General features: G+C 44.6%; 2 protein-coding genes across 2 annotated transcripts in view; one reads left to right on the forward strand and one right to left on the reverse strand.

Annotated features, from left to right (window-relative positions):
* Positions 1-14,139, reverse strand: part of LOC144145327 (ATP-binding cassette sub-family F member 3) — a 19,997-nt gene extending 5,858 nt beyond the window's left edge. Inside the window, exons 1-11 of the mRNA XM_077676896.1 lie at positions 13,981-14,139; positions 13,435-13,582; positions 12,054-12,201; positions 11,165-11,256; positions 10,367-10,495; positions 10,153-10,257; positions 9,765-9,914; positions 7,116-7,265; positions 6,484-6,540; positions 4,974-4,996; positions 3,545-3,600 (exon numbers count right to left, since the gene is read on the reverse strand). Coding sequence (XP_077533022.1) covers positions 3,545-3,600; positions 4,974-4,996; positions 6,484-6,540; positions 7,116-7,265; positions 9,765-9,914; positions 10,153-10,257; positions 10,367-10,495; positions 11,165-11,256; positions 12,054-12,201; positions 13,435-13,582; positions 13,981-14,053 — 1,131 coding nt within the window. The 5' untranslated portion in view covers positions 14,054-14,139. The remainder of the gene's footprint in view (positions 1-3,544; positions 3,601-4,973; positions 4,997-6,483; positions 6,541-7,115; positions 7,266-9,764; positions 9,915-10,152; positions 10,258-10,366; positions 10,496-11,164; positions 11,257-12,053; positions 12,202-13,434; positions 13,583-13,980) is intronic.
* Positions 14,140-14,475: 336 nt separating this feature from the next.
* Ost48 (dolichyl-diphosphooligosaccharide--protein glycosyltransferase non-catalytic subunit Ost48) lies at positions 14,476-21,083 on the forward strand. Its single transcript, XM_077676903.1, has 11 exons — positions 14,476-14,677; positions 14,783-14,893; positions 14,981-15,067; positions 15,139-15,242; positions 16,327-16,421; positions 18,338-18,431; positions 18,504-18,652; positions 19,205-19,352; positions 19,448-19,568; positions 19,988-20,094; positions 20,616-21,083. The coding sequence occupies exons 1-11, from the start codon at positions 14,536-14,538 to the stop codon at positions 20,769-20,771; spliced, it is 1,314 nt and encodes a 437-aa protein (XP_077533029.1). The 5' UTR covers positions 14,476-14,535; the 3' UTR covers positions 20,772-21,083.
* The last annotated feature ends 205 nt before the right edge of the window (positions 21,084-21,288 follow it).

The raw sequence follows: 21,288 nt of genomic DNA on the forward strand, positions 1-21,288 counted from the left end.
TTCGGAAAAATGACCAAAACATCGTTTTTTTGAAACCCGCATATTCGGCTTCTATGTTTCTTATTCTATGCGTCTGCAAAGTTTTTTCGCTGAAAAGCGTCGAAAAGTGGCATAAAAAAATACTTTTGTCAGGCGCGGTGACAAACTATCAGCGCAAAAGGGCGAAAAAACGGCAATTTTCGGAGCGCTCTATCTCCGCAACGGTGCCAGTGGGCGCGGCCATTTTGATATGGTTAGATCGGCCAAGCGATCGTCTTTCCGGTTCCGTTCGTCTCTTTTGTCTTCGTTCATTCACAAGCGCACGAACGGCAGAAAAGAAACGACGCGCAAACGAAGCTAGAAATAGATGCTGAAGCGCTATTCGTCCTCCGCTAGGGCCGCGCCAAGACGACCCTCCTGATTGGGTGTCGCGGCGCAATGCAAGATGGCGGCCGCCTGAGCTGCGTAGCGAGCGGTTTGAGTTCATTTTCGCCGCTTCGCTCGGCCGAGTTTCTGTTCAATCTATGGTATTCAACACGGACGTTATCGCGGTGGGAATGCCGGAGATAACGAGCCAGATTACGGGAAGTTGTGTGGCTCGAAAGGAGGAGGTCATCGAACGCTTCGTGGTGCGCGTGACTCTACCGTCGCCAGACCCCGGAGGGTGACGCGATGTGCGCGCTTGCGATAGCGGTTCGTGAAGTGAACTTTTAGTCAGATTTGCGATGGTTACACGCTTAGTTATTGCTGTGTTTTGATTGTGGGCTCGCTGGCCTTGGGAAAGAAACGGTCGACGCGTCAAACGCTGCGGCGCGCACGGCATAGCCGACGCGCATTGGAGCATCACATGACTGCGCAACCGGTTACGATTGAACGCCAGTTGTTGTAATTAATGCGTGCGACGTTAGATTTAATCTTAAAAGCGACCTTACCAGCCATATCGGGGATAATCAAAGTACGATATGTCGCGGTAAGCGTGCACTGCGATGCGCGCGAGCCATATCGCCTTTCTTGCGCAACGTTTCCTGTGCACTTGTAATAATCATGCAAACAGGTTTGAGTTAGTAATATAGGAATAAAAATATGTTCTCTGCGTTAAAAACTCACCCTACTGTTGCAGCATTTAACAGTGAATTTTTTAGGGAAAAAATTGATACCGATGCATATATCTATGGCTTAGGGCATACTGGCTGTGCTGCGAGAAATATTGGATGCCTTGAATGTCAAAAGTAGTAAAAAAATGCCCTTGCACTGAAGTTTGAGTTATGCAGAATATTATACCAAGCTTCAAAGTAGCTCATTTGCATCCTTGTGGCATGCAAACTTTTCTCAATGAACACCTGCACGTACGAGTACGAAGTTGCTGTGCCAGGCAAGATGATAAAACATAAGAAGGCCAAAAATGTTCAAATTTAAGTAAAAGAAAATGTTCAACTTTTTGCCATGGTGACAACACTGCAAAAGGAGGTTGTCCGGTGCGATCCAGCCAACCAGCTAACCTACTTTGCATTGAAAGCCCATTGAAACCCATCTCCCCCTCCGTTTGGTCTGCAAACTGGGGTATGTACTCTTCACGGAGGAGCTGAAAATGATGTTTTGTGGAAAGAGAAAGGCTGTAAAAGGCCCTCTAATTTCAAGGAATGGCCTTCCAGAAGCCCCATGTTCAAAAGGACACGAAAGGCTACAACCCTGACGACTTTTGATAAGTGAAACCTATGTTGCAACTTCGGAAGCCGTTTTCTCAAAACAGTTTTTTTGCCACCTGTGTCGCTTGTACCAGGGATTTCTTCGTGACCGCTGTGTCTGTTTTGATTCCGTTTCTTGCATTACATTCTTTGATGAACAGTTCAGGTCGTGACACTCTTGGTTTTCCAGATTTGTTTTTTGTGACTTTTTTATTCAAATAGTCGTTCACAGTCGACATGCCTGTTGCACATTAACCTCTAAAAAAATGAAAACTAAAAAATATTGTTTTGTAAAAAAAAAATTCTAAAACTGTCACGACCTCATCCATTCCTTTGGGAATGCAAAGCACTTCGAACAAGTTTTCTATCGTATTTGATAAGCCGCTCAGGCTCGGTACAAGCGGAACAGAAAGAAAATTTAATAAATAAAAAAGTTATCAAAATATTACCTTGAAATTTTTATGGTGTTATCACAAAAGCATTTCCAGTTGCTGTACCAATTTTCATCAAAATCCACAAAGAAATAAAAAAGTTGATTCTGAAAGCCACGTCCCCCCTTAAAAGCGTAAGGGTTCCGGCTAGTTGGTAATTCATTGTCAACACAGCGCGAAAAAGACCAGAGACGAACGCTTGTTTGTTGTCTTCGTTCGTCCCTGGTCTTTTTCGCGCTGTGTTGACAATCGAACCAATCCAAGACAATCCGTCAATATCATGCGAGTAAATTTTCCCGTACGAATTCCTCAGTGAAGATAACTTAGTCGGCTGTAGCAAATATTTATTATTTTGCAGAGTAAATTATTTTTCATATTTTCATGAGTAAACTTATCTGCGCGTTACAATCAGGGGCACGTTAGAATCGTGCAAATACGGTAAGACGGATGCTCGGTGACTCACGTTCCAATGTGCTTGGTCGTTTCGATTATCAGCACCAGACTCACTGTGTACTATCCGAGACTCAATCCAGTATTCGTTTTACACATATATTTCTGTCGTAAGGAACTTCCAACATACTATCCTCCGCGAGTCCATGACTGAAAATTGAAGAGCCCCAGTGCAAACTGCTTTCACTTTTAAAGGAGCCATGAAGAGAAAATACAACTTCGTTTAATTTGAAAGAACTAGGATTCACTATCTCACTCAGCTCCATTACATCTACAAAAGATGTTTCTTTAACGAAAAAAAAGCAAGAAGTATTTAAAAACTTTCAAATTTTGCGCCACAGTGACGTGTTATGAGCAAGAATGACGTCATACGGGCCAACAATAAAACAATTTTCAGTGCGTTAACTGCACGTTAGCATTCAAGTGATGCGGTCAAATGGAACTAGAGGCCCCATTACAGACGTTTAGTCATGTGTCATCGCGACAGGTGAGTTAGGCGGCCGCCAATCGCACAAACAAGGTTCCGTGACGTCATAGAAAAGTTGCGGCAAATTGGCTAGGGGGTCGCGACTGCTTCACACGTTTTCTTTAATATCTCCGTTATTTGTTCGAAGATTGCGATGATATTGGTATCATTGTTATCGGGACTAAGCAGTCCTTCTAATAAACCCAACTTGTATTTTGTCTTCATGGCTCCTTTAAGTTTAACCAAAATTGACTGAGTCATTATGCCATGTTTGGTCAGGAGCAACAATTCCACATTGGTTCTACTAGAAACTCAACACTGTTTTCTGTACCATTCACATCCTCTGGTACACCACCAAAAGCAGTGCATACAGGAAACAGAGAAGAATCTTCAAGTCATCCCTTGCCGGTTTGTTTGAATGCATGCAATGTGTGTAGCCAGCCAATAGCACAAGACAGCACGAATTTTTTTCTTCAAACATGTGACATGCTGTGAATACCTCGACAAAAGTTAAAAGAACTGAAAAGACTTGCCTGCAGGTAGCTCTCTAGCCAGATGATTGCCTTCATGTCCAACATGTTGGTCGGTTCTAAGAGGGGAGAGAAACAGCTGCAAGGTTGGCATTTCAACACGATCTGGTAACACCACATGGAAGGGAAAAACCCCATATTGTAATGCTTGGTAGCTCGAACCATGGTTTGGTGGGAACATCTTTCAGCAATACTCTGGTAGTGCTCAACTCTTTCGTGACCACGGAAAAATGGCCAATTTTGAGTGCTTCCAGAAAACCCTTTTTTTCTCTTGAGCTAGTGGACACATTTAGCAATGCTATACATGAAATTATAGCTTACAGATTTCTCTTTCAAACACATAACAGCAGTTTTGTGAAAGGTGCAGTTATTGATAGTTTATTGGTCAACCAAACAAAAAAAAAGTGCGCACAAAAAGTATACACAAAACACAAATAGGCGATTTTACTGAGCCTAAAAGTTATTTTAGGAATTAAAGATATACGAAATGTTTATACATTTATAAGCTACGATTCAGTATATACATCAATGCTGTGTACTAAGTTCTGGATTTTTGCGGGCCCACCAGCTTAATGACCCTGACGGCTGCACCACTCCGTGAAGCAACTCAAGAGTCAGTCTCTCTAAAATATGCATCCAAGCATGCTTGTTTGTGTCCTCACACCAAATCCTTATCAATGCAGTGGAAAAAACAAGAAAAAAATTTAGCGCTCCTGAGAAGCAGCATGCGTCGCTCCGCAGTGCTAATTTTACACGAGCGCCAGGCTATCTTGAAGGTGATAACGCGATACGGCGCACTGCATTTGGCAAAATATCCCCGCCGCACATTGTCCAGACCTTACACATGAAAGTAATACCGCAGTTGTCACATATCAGGCACGTTTTGTTTATAAATACAGCGCAAAGTCAAAAATGAACCTTCCCTGGCAGCACCTGTTGAAGTATGAGGCTGTTAACTAAGATCTGAAGAATCCACATCGTTGCTGGAGTCATCACTGCTGCTGGGGTAAAAAAAATCAGCAGCAGCAGCGGCCAAAGTCCCTGAAACCGCTGTCCACCTTTGCAGAGCACGCAGTGAAACAGGATGCCATTTTCGCCCAACTCACTGCTACCTTGGGTTCAAATTTTACTCGCGACGCCGTCTACCCACGCAAAATGTAAACGAACGGCAACGAAGCTGAAAAAGGGGTTTTCAATAAACACACCAGATGGCATCAGTTGTCTGAATAGCGCTGTTTTTAGTTTTTGCGGGAGGTTTGAAAATTATCATTCAACCATGAACGAAGGCCATGGCGTGGCCACGAAAGAGTTAACCAAAAGGTAGGATCAGGCATTTCAAAGGTTTTTTAGAGCCACAAGACTGCTACAAGCTTGACATTTATTACATACACTGATAGAATGTGGAAAACAAGTGGCTCATGAAATTGCTTACCGTCAAGCAGCAGCAAGTCAGGCCTGGAAAGAATTTCAAAAAGCAGCAATTACAATTGTGAATGACTTTTATCCTTAGCACAAAGCATATAAAGTATACTCCGAATACTTCACGGAAAGCTTAGTTATCTGGGCCAACCTGCAGAGCACTTTTTCCTATTGAAGTGCTCCATTTATTGCAAGATTATGACCAAGTAATAAAAGTTGGCCTTTAGCGAGAAGTTCGAATTTTTCAAACTTTATTGCATGGCACACCCTGCACAAACTGAACGTATGCTATCCACAAGGCATGTTGTATACTTGTCTGTATACTAGCTTGAATGTATTTTAATACCGTTGGAAATAATAAAGAAGACAATACAATACAATGTCAGATGAAGTGCAATGCTACTTGCCCATTAAATTAAGAAAACAGTCGGTATTTTGGCCAAGAGCAGGACAGATAAATTAACTTAAAATAATTGATTGTTTGGTTATCCCTACAACAAGACACCAAATTAGTATACCTGCCAATAGCATGCTTAGCAAACACCTTTTCAGTGGCTGGAGGGACTGCAAGTGGTCAAAGGCACCCCCTTGTATTTAAAATAAAACGTGTTAGGGAACTTTGACAATGCCTACCTACCTGTGTGTTTACATGTATGTATGTATGTGTTTGTGCCACAAAAGCATCGAGGCCGAAGAGCACTGTGTCACGTTCTTCCCCCAATGCTTTGCTATCCTGCCTCAGCCTTCTTTACTTTTTTGCAACATTTTCCTTACGGGCACCAATAAGTTAACACACATTAACTTATTGGTGCCCATAAGGAAAATGTTGCAAAAAAGTAAAGAAGGCTGAGGCAGGATAGCAAAGCACCGGGGGAAGAACGTGACACAGTGCTCTTTGGCCTCGATGCCCTTGTGCCATAAACACATACATACATACATGTAAACCCACAGATACAGATGTGCGTGAAGTCTGAACTACCCAGATCACCAACTTAAAGATTTGGGTTCGATTCCCCGCCACGGAGCCGCTTTTCTTATGGAGGCGAGAAGCAAAAACGCCTGTGTGTACGAGGCTTTGGTGCACGTTAAAAATTCCCAGGTGGTCAAAATTAATCCGGAGCCCTCAACTATGGCGTGCCTCATCGCCTGTGTAGCGTCAGTCAATAAACCCCAGAATCAATCAATCACACAGTCACCTTTTTTAGGAATGTTCCAAAAATCATCACACATGAGCAGCATAAGCACTGCATACTATACTAGATATACTATATTGAAAATACTACATATTTTTATATGTATTTGATTCACCTTCATAAATCTGATAAGTGCACACATGACGCCTCTAAAAAAATTAGCAACAAATCAATTTCCTACAAAAAAAACCACAATTTGCAATTTCTACTTTAAAGATACTAACGATGGCTTCTTGACATCACGCAAAATTTGATGTCCCCAATATGCGATGGGACATGCACTTACAACATTAGCGTTACAACAACAGAGAACACACTTGGACTTCTCACCTTGTGAAGAGTGCCCTTGCCAATGCTATTCGCATCCTCCATCCGCCAGAGAACTCCCTGCATCAAACAGCGTGCAGCAAAAATATTTTTATCCTTTTCCTTTTTTTTCCCCCTCTCATGCAAATCGACTGCTTCACCCACCCTAACTGTAAGGAACCAAGGTTTATTCGCTACCTTTGTTGTCATCTGTGTTCTATTATTCATTACCTACAACTACCATAAAGTGCTGTGCAGTGCAAAAAAAAAAAAAAATCTCCAATGTAAAATCAGATGCTGGGAAAGGAGGGTGGATCAGCCTGGGAAAAAGAGCTTGAGCTATAAGCTACATTAAAAAAAAAAAAAAAGAAAAGCATAAGAAAGAGTAATGTGAACTGCAACGTCCAGAATACTGCGATCACAGACACAGAATACTGTTATGCCCATCACAAAATAAGCGTGAATGCTCCAGGTAATCGTACGTAACGTTACAAAATAGAGTGTAAAAGTCGTTCAAACTAAACCCACCGCACCACTTTCAATCTGAACGTGACTTCGACACAGAGAGGCTCAAACGTTATTCCAAAGTTTGTGAAGCAGCGTTAGGATGGCGACTACTGGGCAAGCCATCAACACAGGCTGGGACAATGCCGTACCGAGTCTTCTTCTGTTGCATTGCTGGAGAAAAGCCCAGGCCAGCCAGGATGACAGAAGCCCTCGCTGGCGCCTTGTCCGCGTCCATGTGCAGCAGTTCGGCGTACACTTGCGACAGCCGCTCGTTGAGTGCAGGGTCATCCTTTTCAGCTCTGCAAGAAGATTTCATCGTTTGGCTCGGTGTCAGCAGAAATGACCAAGAAAAGTTCACCAAGAATGCAAAAGACTGTGGACAAGTCAACAGCAAAGCAAACTCAAGATTCTCTCGCTCTTTCAATCATGGCCTTGCTGGTAGCGAAAAACAAGCCCAATCGATTGCATGTTCCGCCAAGCTTGCCACAGTTGTACTGTGATGCTAAATGTGTTTACAAAGCCCCATTGAGCACAATCCATCCTTCTGCATGCACAGTGGGGACAATCTGTGCTGTCAGGAAGAAATATCCTTCCTTGAAGGGACACGGAGCACCCCCTTGACTTCTCACGCTCTGATGTTGTGCACGATCACACTGTCGGTGGAATGCTTCTACTCTGCCTTTCCAGCTACTTCTGTATGTTGGTCCCTGACGTATAGACCACAACACAACCTTGAAAGTTTCACCAAAGTTAAGATCTTGATATCGCTTCCAGTTTAGACAACTGCTACACTATGTGTGCCACTCTTTATGGGGGTACGGTTCTGATTAATGCACACAATCATGCATCAATACTTCAGCATCATCTGCAGACAGTCTGGGAGGACAAACATTATTGGAGAGTTTGTGAAGAGAGACGACGACTGTCTTAACACACTCCTTTTTGAAGACCTTGGACTGTCACTTCTAACAAATGAAAACGTAACAACCTTAACATTAAATCTTAAGATCAACATCAAACCTTAAAGGGACCCTGCAACACTCTTTGAGCAGTGCAAGTAAACCTGCGCGACGTTTAGATCACAGTGCCAGGAATACCTGAGCCAAATGTTACGCGTGCACGTGTAGCGGTGAGCGTGCAAATCGCTGTAAAGGACGCGGAGAAACCAACCGTGCCCTCTTCAGTTTTCCTCATTATGCACCCCTGGCATGGCCTAAACGACGTCATTGAAGCAATGGCTGTCCTATTGGCTGCCGCTGTCAGCTTCGCGGTGTATTTCTCGCTTTTCCTGTGACGATCCCCCGTCGTAGGCGTTGTGTACCAACCTCTCTATGCCTCAACGTGTACGCACAGTTTTGACGTTTCTTTTGGGTTTTGAATGCGCGTGGAATTTGAGTGATGAACTTAATACTCCCCTTTCAGCCAGATCACATGACAACAAACGTTTATTGCTTCACAAACGCCCGACCAGCCTGAGTACGCGCTTGCGAGCAGGCAGCCGTGCCTGCTTTTTTGTGGCACCAAACCGGAAATAGACCGCTCCACATTTCGGAGAAAAGGGGAAAACTCCCCGGACTGTCATATATTGAAGGCCACCTGAGAGCGCGCAGCTTTCGTCGCGTTGTCCACGATCAAGTTAAGAGGGAACAATTATGCGCGATTTCTCATCGCGCCTAGTTTCGGTGATAGTGAACGGATTTTCACAATTCTTGCAGGAGGAGATTACTGGGACAATACACTTTGCCTTAAAATACATTCCGACTAGTCGATGGTAAGTGTTGCAGGGTCCCTTTAAGGTACAGCCATACACAAAGCCATTCTTTATGGCTTTCAATGGCACAGTGTGCTTGCTAAACTACTAAGCCATGTTTTATTAGACAAATCCCACAGCTCTGGCAGCCAATCACAACGGACAAAGCAAAAATGCCATTTCTTTTTTTGAGTTGATACAAAAACGTAATTCCCATAAATTAGCAGCATCTCACACCCTTGAATTGACATTAAATAGCTGTCAAATTTCTGTTGACTGCAAACACACATTCCCTCCACGGGTTTTATCTGTACGAGTGCTGAAGACATTTTACTTTAATGCCTGGCTTCACACACTATAAACCCCACAAGGTCACCAGAGGTCTGATTTTCTCGTGCCTTCAGCTCCAGCATTTTTGGTTCAGGTTTCTGTGCCTTTCAGCTCTATTGTTTTCAGTCCAGGTTGATAGCTGTTGGAACTGCTCTGCTGTCTGCACTTGTACATCGTGTCATAAGTGACAGACATCTCATCTGCCACTGCAGCTGCAGGTAACTGCAGCTACAGCACGATTCACAAGGCTTAGTCGCTTGAACAAAATGAACAAAGAGATGCAACATTGGAAAACAAAATTCAGTGTCTTGATCCATCATACTGGCATGAATTAGATACAAACACTGACCATCAACATGCCTACACTACAAAGTCGCCATCATTTATTGCTTGACTGCAGTGTTCCAGGAGGAACGCTTACAAAGAACTTTTGAATTTTCAGCTTCCATTAACCCATTCAAACCAACATACATGCAATGTGTCTGGCAGCCAGATGAAGTTATTGCTACCTATTCCAAAAAACTTCTCAACATTCTTCTACCAGACCATGTTGTGTAACATCAATGTAAGAACTTGTTTGTCATAGTCACTGAACATTTACAGTGTGGCTACCAGAAATGAACTCGCTTAGCAACAACTGAGGCAATATGTCGTCTGAAAGAGTTGGACTTGTGCCGGACTAAATGGCATCAAGATGCAAGAAAAAAAAAAAACTCACACTTTGGCGGTGAGTTCCTTCTCTTCGTTCAGCAACCGCTGCCTTTTCTCATCGCAGGAAAGAACGCTGTCGAGAGCTGTGGTGTCGTCTCCCACCACCTCCTGCTCCACATGGAGCACAGAAACGTGCGATGGGATCCTCAGCTGACCACTGTGAATGGAAACACATTGACCCCACCGTTAAACATACCCCGCAACATCTCTTTACTTCGTTTTCTACCCCATCACTGAAACACTGCCACAACCAGGCCTTGAATCTGCAGGCACAACATCCAAGAGCTATTTAAAACAGCCCGTATACAAACTGTTTTCTCGACCGTGGCTGAGGCATCAACGTCATGCCCTGACACTTGTACCACACTGGCTTGCAAGAAAACCAGAAATTTCACCTGGAAAGCATCCGTAGAAGTGTAGTCTTTCCAATGCCATTCCTTCCAACAAGCCCATACCGGCGTCCATAGGCTAAGGTCAAATTGGCCCCCTGTAGAAGCGTTCTGCAAAAAAATTAAAAAACAGAAGAAGAAGAAGAAGAAGAAGCAGCCAATTTTAGAATGTCCGAAGCGACTTTAGACTCCCCCTCTATCTTATCACTCTATCACTTACTTATCACCAAAGGCAATATCGAAGTTTTCTACGCGGATGTCCTGGGCCCGATTGCTGCCTTTGCTCTCCATTCGGGCTTCCCTCTTGCTCACAGCTTGGCTCGCTGTGGCTGCCTTCAGGACCGGTTGGCTGAAAATTGGAACAAGGTCAATCCGTAGGCAATGCTAACGAGGATTAGGTAGCTTACAAAGTGGCTGCACGGAAGCTGCACCAAGAATGAAAGAAAAACAAATCCAGCCTGGTACAAGGTACAGTGCGGCGTAAACATTTCACCGTTAAAAGTGTAAATTAGCCATAAAGATGGGCTTTCTTTGCACCAAACTCCATGGCTGTTACTGGCAAGACAGCTAAACAAAACAAATTCAATTTTAAAAACACTTCCCTGAATTAACAGCTTTTAACTTTACTGCATGATGTTTTAGAAGCCACAGAGCTGTTGGGGCACTTCCAACTTTAGCCTGTAAAGTGGCGTGTTACATGCCCAATGCTCGGCATTAAATTTTGCCACTGGGAAACTTCCTGTCATAAAGATAGTGCTTCAAAATATCTAGCACTTGGACGACCTGTGATTGGACGACGATAAATACACTGTGGGCACCGATATGTGGGCGCTGGAAAACACTCTTGCAAACTCATCCCATAATCCATTTGTCCATGGCAATTAATGGGTTATTAATAAATGTCCCTTTAGCTGATCATATGCTTTACTAAATCAGGAGCCTGCATTTATACACAAAATGAACATCTTTCATGCATTAATCGATTGTCTTTGCACCCCGAACAAGTGACGCTACTTACACAGGTGTCACCTTTTCGCCGGTCACTTCTCGCTTCTCTTGCTTCTGTTTTAACCTGGCTTCGGCTTTCTCCAGCTTTTTTTGGTCGACTTGCTGGCAGGAAAGAAGCACACAAGCCTCTGAGATTCCTGTTTGCACTTATCGTTCGATTATTTAACGCTCTATTTACCTTCTCCGAATAAAGTGAAAGTTTGGAAAAAAGAAACTTCTTCAATGCGCATATGTTAAAACTCACAACTTAGGAACAGGCACAAAACACATTTCCGAAAGTTATCTACAAATTCCTGTCATAGTTAAGCGTCCGTCCTTGTACCATAATAAGAACTGCATTTGGACGTACAACGGTTTTAGATTGCAAGCAGTCAGTTTCATTAACGAACTTGACTATTGCATGAACAGAAAAAAAGAAAAACAAAATGCCAGCTGGGGTTACAAGAAACTCAGAAAACTACAGAACTACAGGATGAAATAAGTAAAATAGGCTGAGTGCTTGCCTTTTTCTTGCATCTCATTCTCAAGCTGCCCTTTTTAATAACTACTACAACTAACTGAGAAGTGCTTCCTTGGCATTTCATGTTAGCTTGGAATGACCAATACTCATAATAACATACCACAATGTTAGCCATCATAATTGCCCATAATATCATACCACACAACAGACTACTACTCAATGACACACGGCCCGACAACAAGCGAATGACAAAAATAATACGGCAGCTTTTGACGGATGAGAAGTGAAGAAGAGGGAGACAAGAAGTAGAGTAATCAGATAATGAATTTGGGGACTAAAGAATGGATTCAGCTGACAAAATTTATTTAGAGCTTTAGAGCTTGCCTTCAACCTGCAGTGGGCACCTAGAGGCCGAAATTTAGAGCGACGTTTTTCTCACCAAGGAGTTGTCCCTCTGCTTCATCCAAATGCTTTGCACTTCCTCCGTGGTGTTCTCGAATTCGGCAGCCAATGCGCTCAGCTGCACCGGGGCATTGAGAACTTTGGCAGGGGCGCCGTGGCTGTCACCATTTTTGATCTCCGACTCCCTGTACATCAAGCACAAACATTTCGTGCTCTTCACACTGCCACATGCTTTCGCACACTTAAAGAACATTTGTGGTAGGGCTTTGTTAATTTGTTTCAAAGTTTACCTGAAAAAAGGTTTTTTAAAGATATATTAATGCATTCAAACTTTACATAAATTAATTGAACTTGTTTTTCCTACCAGGTAAATAATTTTTCCATGGCAGTGTTCAGCACTCCTATCCAGCCAGAATGATAGCTGCCAATAAAGTTCTATCTATAAGGTACAAAAAGCGGAAAGTGTCTAAAGTCCCGTCCAGACACAACGAAGAGTGCCAAATGCTGTGATTCAGACAACGCTGCCACTGTGGTCTCTGGTGCAATAGTTACGCCTCTGTTTCTCAATCTTATGAACCCAGATTTGAATCTCCCTAGGTTCCTCTTTTTTTCTTCTGTCACGGATAACTTTTCATTAGGTATAGCTCATGTCCACTTTACAATTCACATATTGAGAGCAGTCTGTCTTGATTTTTCCCAATTTGCCAGAACGCTACAGCTCACTAAAGCCATCCCAGGAGAAACTGTTAACTGGTCCCAGCTGGTTTATGGCTAAATTCCTAGCTGGGAATTTAACCATAAACCAGCTGGGACCAGCTACCATTTTCTCTTGGGATGGCCAATGTAGTCAGTGAATGGAGGCAGTACTGCCAGTTTGATAAAAATCAAGGACTGCTCTCCCAAGGCGTTGTAAAGTGGGCTTGAGGTTGGCATTTTCTCTGTACGGAACCTCAGTGACAGCTGCCACTCTGTCTGAATCCATTCATAGACACTTCCTTCTTGGGTCCCGCCTGGACAATGCTACCATTTCTCATCTTTCCGTCTGGACAGAAAACTAGACAACACTTAAATACATCGTAGCCCATAAATTTCACTCCTACTGTTTCGTGCTTTCAATTATTTTTTTTAGTCTTCAGATGCAGTATATAAACCTGTGGATTTTTCTTTTTGTATAGTAAACGAATAAATGTCAAAACCGGTGCCAGAGTACACAAGCAGTCCATGCTATTACCCTCAACAACTTGAATACCTGGCGGTCCCATCACTGATTAATTAGTTCCACTTCACCACGTGCAGTTTTGGCGTGGTTTTCGCCGGCTGCAAGGCACGAGCCGGGCAGGCATTTCCAAAACACTCTTGTTTGAAAAAAGAGAGGCGGCAACAATATACGTCGTCACGAAATCAATGTGCGAGCATACCCTTTCATGACGTGAAGCAGCCGTGCGCAGATCTCCCGGATCTCATTCTCGTCTTTGCTGTCACCGGATATTTCCTGCAGCATCTCTCCCACGGCGTCGTACACTTCGTCGCATGTGGAGAAGTCCTCCTTGCCGCCATCCAAGACGCCTGGGCGCGTGAAGTACAGCCGCAAAGGAACATCACACGCTTCCTGGCGCCACTTTTATTTCTTTATTACTGCGACCATCAAGCGATAACTGTTGACAGCTAGCGGCGAACGAAACTAACACGAAGCTTCTATTTACCCCTCTTGAACAACCAGAGTATGAGAGAGGCCAACTCATATTGAACAGTGTACTGCTACAGGCTCATAGACAAACGGTGGAGAAGTTTCATAACCGCATGAAATAATACGTCAATACGATAAGTTATGTAAAGTTTGTCATGAATGGGACTCAGCGAGTGAAAGGGCTCTAGCGTTAGTACTGCTCACAAAGGCACTCTTTGTATACGAACAGCAGATTACTGACTTCTTAAACGCTTTGGCTACTCAGAAGTTCACTTACCTTCGAGATAATCGAAAAGATCCTCGTCAATATCGGGAAAAGCATCGCTAAGCACGTCTTCCACAGCTTCCATTTTTGCGAAAAGAACCGTTGCCAACACAAATCTCTGACGCCTCTAAATTAAGCAATAGGTAGTGAATAAAATTATATTTTCCAGATTCAACTTCGTAGTAATGGTAACCTCCCATTGAATGGTTTATTGTCAACTAAGAAACTTTCGCTTGGCAAAACTTAACTAATTTAACTGTTTCGTTTTGACATTACTTTCACGTTATTACGTTGGCGAAGTTTGATTGGTTCATTTTCTGGCGCTTCTGCAACTTGAGATAAAATAGTTCTGCAAGTTTATCGAAAGGATGTCTTCAAACAAACAATAATCAGAATATTAAGAAAAACAAAATTAAAGTGTCGCAGGTGTTAAGAAGTTACTAGGCTTTTCATCGATTTTAATTACGACGTGACTTTCTGGGTGCGGATGAACACCTCCTCGGACATTTACACGTGGAAGCGTGTGCTGCCGTGGCTACTGCCGCCGCTTCTGCCGGCATCAACAACATGGCTCTGAAAGTGTGCTTAGTGGCTTGTTTGTTCGCATTTTCTGCGTTACCTCGTGCCCTAGGCGGTGGTGATACCCTTGTACTGCTAGACAACTTAGCTATAAAAGAGACACATTCTATCTTCTTCAAGTCCTTGCAAGGTAAGCGTGGCACGAGCAGCAAGTTTCAAAGTGTTGACGTGCACAGCACACCTACGATAAGCTCGACTATTTCTGGAGGCTAAACGAAGTAATAATATTTTCCAGATCGCGGTTTTACGCTTACGTTCAAGTCCGCTGATGACCCTGGATTGTCCCTCAAGAAGTACGGAGAATACCTGTACAAACATTTGATTCTGTTTTCGCCGTCCGTTGAAGGTAGGTGAAACGCCTTCGCCGTCCGCGCTGGCAAAACCGTCCCTAGAGCCTCCCTCACGGACTTGGCTCGCTGTTTGTTGTGTCTAGAATTCGGCGGCACGATCAACGTCCAAGCTCTCACCGAGTTTGTAGATGATGGAGGCAACATCTTGGCCGCTGCGAGCTCCAATGTCGGTACGTGTCTGTCGAAGGCTCGCGAAAGTACCTCGTTTTCGTGTTCTTATTGGTTTCTCATTTCTCGCAAGGCGACGTTATCCGTGAGCTGGCCAATGAGTGCGGCTTTGAGATCGACGAGGAGGGAAGCTACGTGATCGACCACCTCAACTACGACGTGTCCGACGAAGGCAAGGTAAGACAACTATGTTAACGTTACATGAACGCCTCGCCATGCATGGCTTCGCTGCCTACTCCCCTCGGAACATTTTTGTTTTATGCGAGACCAAAATTAGCTTTGTTTTAACTTCGTCCATTATGCCTGCTACAGAATTCTTCACTTTCCCTCTGTTACGCCTCGAGCAAGTATAGTTATTTGTGCAGCAAAAAGACTTCCTGTCATGGTGTTGAATCCAGTGACTGCTTCTCAGTTCTCAGCAGGGTTAGTGAATGTGGGAGGAGTAACCTGTCCACGGTGTTAGCCAATAATGTTAAAGCTGAAAGATTCATTGTTTATTAATGCGACAGCCTTAATTAGATCGGCCATTGAATCCCACTTCTAAATGCACGTAACTGCAAAGTTTCATAGCACATGCATTGCATTAATCAAACTAGAAAATGAGTTGCTAGGCAACGCCTGGACATGCGCAGAGCTAAATAGAAAGCAACAAGCGCACCAACCATGCATCGCACTCGCTCTGGCGAGCAACACAATTCTCAGCCATTTTGTCCAAATGACTCCAGTCTACAGCCACCATGCTAATGGGGAAACTCTGCAAAGTAGCCCGTATCAATGTAGTCTTGATACTCTGAAAACTTAGCAGCGACAAAATTTGAAAGCACATTACTAGCGGCACAAAAATTGATAAAGCACGTAGTGACGTTCAGTTGGGCATAAATGCTTTCGCATTTGCTACTCGTAAGATGTGCTTAGTCCCCAGTTCTTTGAACTCGCAGAGTAGGGTTTTGTCTATCATTGAAGACACCTGTTAAGCCAACCTTCAGATAAATTTGAAAAAAAAAAAGGCGGGGGGGGTTCTCTGAGTTTGCTTAGCTGACGTCTCTAACTGTGTGTACATAGGCACGAAGAAAGAAAGAAAATAACTTCTATGGCAATTGGTTGCCAAGGTACATGCAATCTCTCTTTCCGTGGTGCAGCCTAGCAGTCGGCAATGTGTCCTTCATGACCTCTCTGCTTAACTCCATGGTATTATCATGAGCGTTGCACTGAATGCTGTTAATGATGAATAGTCACGATGATAGCTCTGTCCATGTTTCAGCACACAACCATCGTAGCCGATGCGGAAAACCTGCTGGATGCTCCGACGGTTGTTGGTAGCAAGAACATTCCGCCTCTTCTCTTCAAGGGTGTAGGGTACGTTGGAACTTCTTGTGGCTGCTGTTGTGGCCTCCTGGCAGCGCATGCAACAGGCCATAGATGGCCATGCTTTCAGCCGCGTAGTCCTTGCGCATTGTGGCACGGAGTCTTGGGTTCTGCTGTGCAGCTTTAATGATGGCGTCAGGCTCTGCAGGGATATTTGAGAACATAGGTCTTGGGTGTGGTTACTGGAAATATATGGTTTAAACACACTACGCTGCCCGCATGCCAAAGCTTGTGCGCTGAACCAAGTTCAGTCGGTGCCAGTTTCTTTGGGTTGCCCTGTTCAGACATCTTTTTATGTCGCCGTCTCAAGATGTGGTAATGGTTTTTTGCGCTCAGTTATTGAACTAAGTCGAAAAACGCTGGTAGAGCGTCTAAATCACTTTTCACTCATGCATACGAATCAAAGGGGCCATGCAGACAAAACACTAGTTTGGTTCGTTCGAAAGATTGCCTCATTAGAATCGTACTGACACCAATTTTAACGTAAACTTGGCCTAAATAAGCTATGTAATTAGGAAAAGGGGGAATGTGGCCATGCGACTCACTAGCTCATATGCCACACGAGAAGCTATGGTGTATGTGCACAGCTGTGCTATGATTGGCTGAGGCCTCAAAAGCAAGGGCAAGTTAGGCAGGGCTTATAAGCTGAGCTATTTTCGCTTAAATTTAATGCATATTCATTTTATAACAGCAAGAATGGTGGGGTAAACAGTGGAAGTTACGTAAACATGAAAGCCCCATTCCATACTGCTGTTGGTACTGTACGCACTATGCTTGTTATAGCTGCACAACTGTGCGGCGCCTTGGGGTTGTCTCGCATGACACTGGCCGATTGGTGTAAGCAACATTGTTTCACGTGACCCTGTTTGTGGAGCATACCGAATGTTTCACAAAACGGTTACTTTCAACTGAAACAAAAACGAGCCAGGCGCAAATATGGTCGGAAACAAAGCGAGTGCGGGCAGCGCTTCCGAGTGGTATGGTGGCGCCATATAGGAGGACTGACAGTAACCAAGGCGTTCTGGAATCCGCTGCAGAATAAACGGCGCACTAATATTCGCTTGAAGACTTGTTTTTGTGGCATCATCACAGATGTCACGAAACACACGATTTGGCAGGAGAATAGAAATTTTAACCTAAATTGATTAACTTCTTGGTGAATTTCTCAATTGCTGCCGGACAAGTGCTAGGAACACTATAAAGCACCAAATCTTTCAAATAAAACAAACTTGTAGTTTGTCTGCATGGCCCCTTTGATTCATTACGCATCCTGTCACCTTGTTTTATTCCTTTGGCTCAGCTGCGAATTCTTGGCAACAAAAGTTTAGGGCAGTGCTTGTCCAACCAAGTACACTTCTGTTATAAGAAGCGGTAAACAGGACGTGGGGTGTAGGTAGATTGTCACTGATACAAAACTTCCAGAGACTACAGAAGTGTTCCTAACTAGCTATATGACTTCACTTAGCTGGTGTGTCCTTTTGATTTTTCTTGCTTGAATTGAAACTTCACAACTACAAGCGACATTAAAGGTTTGCCGGATTTCCAGGGCCCAATCTTGAGCCATACATCACCCAAAGCAAGAACATTCTTTGTACTAGCCATCGTGGTAAAGTAGTGCACTGCATAGAAGTCTGAGAGCAAGGTGTCAAACTAGTGGCTTGGCAAACAGTATCAGGCTATAGCAAAAAATTGTGTATAACTGGTGCACCATTACTGCCATGAAAATGTGTTCACAAAGACGCCAGTCATTGCCATGTTCGCATTCTGCCAACAGTAAATGATGCAGTGTTCCCGATTTCCTCAGTGGTGTCACTTGAAAGCTTTGTGACAAACTTATCTTGCGCGTTTCATTTCATTGCAATGTGTTTGCACTGTCCTAAAGCGGAGAACGTTCACCTTGTGTGCAGCATCATCTCTGACCAAGAAAACCCCCTGGTTCTGGAGGTGCTCACTGCCTCGACGACTGCGTACAGCACCAACCCGGACAACAAGATCACAGAGGTGGGTTTGCATTTGCGCTTGTGTGTATCCCCTTGAATTTCCATTCGCTCAAAACGTCCCCCGCTTGTGCAGTACCCTCACGCTGTCGGAAAGAATACGCTGCTCATCTCTGCCCTGCAAGCCAGGAACAATGCCCGTGTGGTGTTCTCTGGATCGCTGGACTTCTTCAGCGACAAGTACTTTGCCTCTGCTGTGCAAAAGGCTGCCCCTGGTTCTAAGAGGTGGGTGTGTTGTTGAGGAGGTGCCTCATCACTCATCATTATAATCCGTTTTATTCTTGATTTCCGTTTGGCTCCACACCAAATAGTGAAAACGGAACTTACCTGCATTGGAATCGGCTGTGTGAACCGAATGTTGCTCGATGGTGTTCGCATTTACAACAAGCAGTGTCTGTATGCACCAGGTCTTTCACATGGCTGTCAATGTGGGTTTCCTTTTTTTTTTTTTTTTTTGATAACTTTGATCAGTTGGTTGCAAACCATTTGGTTACACTAATAAAATTTGTACTAATGCATTTCGCTTCTGCAGCAAACTGAAATGCCCTAGCTAGGCACCTATCAAGGTCTAGTCTCTAGGACTGTTTTTCTAAGCAGCCCTGCCTTTAGAATGATTCCAAGCAGTTCCGCAATCCCTACCCTCATTGCTACTTTAAAAATGCACGTTGTAGCACAGAAGGCCTTAAAAATGTCTTTTTGGAATCATTTTGAAGCTGTCACATCCTTAAGGGGTTGGAAAATGATCTTAGTGAGTGATTGGTCGCCGGTGCTGTGCAGGCATGCGACATCCGGCAACCAGGCCCTGTCCGAAGCCCTGTCGCAGTGGGTGTTCAAGGAGAAGGGCGTGCTCCGGGCACAGAACATCAAGCACCACAAGAAGGGCGAGAAGGCCGCACCTGAGGCGTACACCGTCATGGACGACGTGGTGGGTCCGCTGTGCGCACCACTCCCAATCTTGGGCGGCGCTCGTTCCGCTTGTTCTCTGTCCGTCAACGTCTCTCTCCCTGCCCCTCGTGACAGGTGTACAGCATTGAGGTGGAGATCCTGAAGGGTGACAAGTGGGTGCCCTTTGAGGCCAGCGACCTGCAGCTGGAGTTTGTCCGCATCGACCCATTTGTCCGCACCAAACTCACCAAGAAGGGTGAGTTCCGGGTGGGCGGAGTCTGTTTACGCTAGACCCGCGCTGTAGCAAACTTTTTTCTGGGTGGTTGAGAAGAGTTGCTGCTTGCAGGCTAGCAACAGATCATGCATTCGAGTGAATGCTGTCCCTTTGCAAGGGCTGTGTTCAGGTGTAGGAGTACTACGATTTCTTTCAATGAAAATGCAAGAAAAAATTGAGGCCTCGGGTAAAAATGATTTTACTGGTGTCAAGCACGGGGTACATTTGAATTAATCCCGACATTACACAGATTCACATAAGCCTTGTTTTAGCTGCCTCCACATCTGTTGTTACAATCACCCCGTGCCAGTGTGAGTTTGCTTTGAAGGCCGTTGGTGTGAGCAGTGGAGCATGACTCTCTACAGGGATTGGCCCCTTACTCGTAGCGCTCCCTCTTCCAGGTCAGAAATACGAGGCCAACTTCAAGGTGCCCGATGTCTACGGCGTCTACCAATTCAAGGTGGACTACAACCGCATCGGTTACACCCACCTGTACACATCCAATCAGGTAATGACAAGCCCCTGCCTTTCTACATTCTCACCCATCTCATAGCCGCCAGTAAGTTGCAGTTGTGTCTTTTTAATTAAAGCGAGCCACGTCTTCTGGCGTACCCTGTGTTTTGAACTCTACTTAAACCCCTGTTGTCCGACTTGATTTCGAGGGTCACAAATGAAGCAGATTGTGAAACCTGTGGTGGAGTGAAACATCTGAACGCCGTCTAGAAGATGTCGCGTAAACATTTTTTCACTCCAGTTCACATATCCCTGATTTGTTTCAGAAGTCCGCTTTCAAGGAACACTCGTTTAGTTGAAGCCATGCAACAGCTGAACGGGAGAACCTCATTAAGCCACACCTGCCAAGAATGGAGAATCATTATGTACAGATTGGTACAATGATTAATGATTCAGCTAGTTCTAAGCCGTGGCTTAAGCGGGTCTGGAGTAATGATGCCCTGCTCTATCAGTTGACACGTACATGGCCGACGTAGTACTTCGCATCAAGCCGCTCGGGTGGGGCATTGCTCGCAGGTGTCGGTGCGGCCCCTGCAGCACACGCAGTACGAGCGCTTCATCCCGTCCGCCTACCCGTACTACCTGAGCGCCTTCTCCATGATGGTGGGCATGTTCCTGCTCAGCTGCGTCTTCCTCCACCACAAGGACACGCCCAAGAGCAAGGCCGAGTAGAGCGGTGCAGCACGGCCCATGTGGCTCTGCTGCTGCTTCAGGCTGGGCACGGCCGCATGTGCAACACGTGGGACTCCTTCATGCGGGCGCTTCGAGCGAGTGGGAATGGTGTGCGACTCCCGAGAGGAATAGGCGGGGGAACGGACGTCAGGGGGGCTTGTTAGTTTTGCGGGCGTGAATGCTCATCGAGAGTACAGTCTGTTTCATTGTTTGTTTGGTTCTTGTGTGTTGAGTGAGAGGATGTAAAATTAATTCCTTTGGGTTCTCTTTTTTTTTTCTTCTTTTTTTTTAATAAAATATGTAAAATTTTTATCGGGTGACTGTTTCTTTTGTCTGTTACAGGACCTGTTGTGTGTTTTCGTCAGAAGTGGGGCATCGAATGTGTAGTTGCATCAGATGTTGGTGGAAATGATCTAACTTTGCTAGGTGACAGCTGGTTCCTACTTAAAGCAGCGAAATTGCCACCATTTCTCAGTGGCATTGGTGATAATGTGGTGTGGTTGCAGCTCTGCGTTTA

The sequence above is a fragment of the Haemaphysalis longicornis genome, unplaced genomic scaffold, assembly GCF_048455015.1.
Source record: "Haemaphysalis longicornis isolate Haplotype H1 unplaced genomic scaffold, Haemaphysalis longicornis Haplotype H1 scaffold_7, whole genome shotgun sequence".
Lineage (NCBI taxonomy): Eukaryota > Metazoa > Arthropoda > Arachnida > Ixodida > Ixodidae > Haemaphysalis > Haemaphysalis longicornis.

Coding starts and splice junctions, on each gene's coding strand:
- Ost48 (XM_077676903.1), top strand. CDS start 14,536: ATGGCTCTGAAAGTGTGCTTAGTGGCTTGTTTGTTCGCATTTTCTGCG. Junction 18,653..19,204: donor GCTGCCCCTGGTTCTAAGAG/GTGGGTGTGTTG, acceptor GGTGCTGTGCAG/GCATGCGACATCCGGCAACC. Junction 19,569..19,987: donor CACCAAACTCACCAAGAAGG/GTGAGTTCCGGG, acceptor TCCCTCTTCCAG/GTCAGAAATACGAGGCCAAC.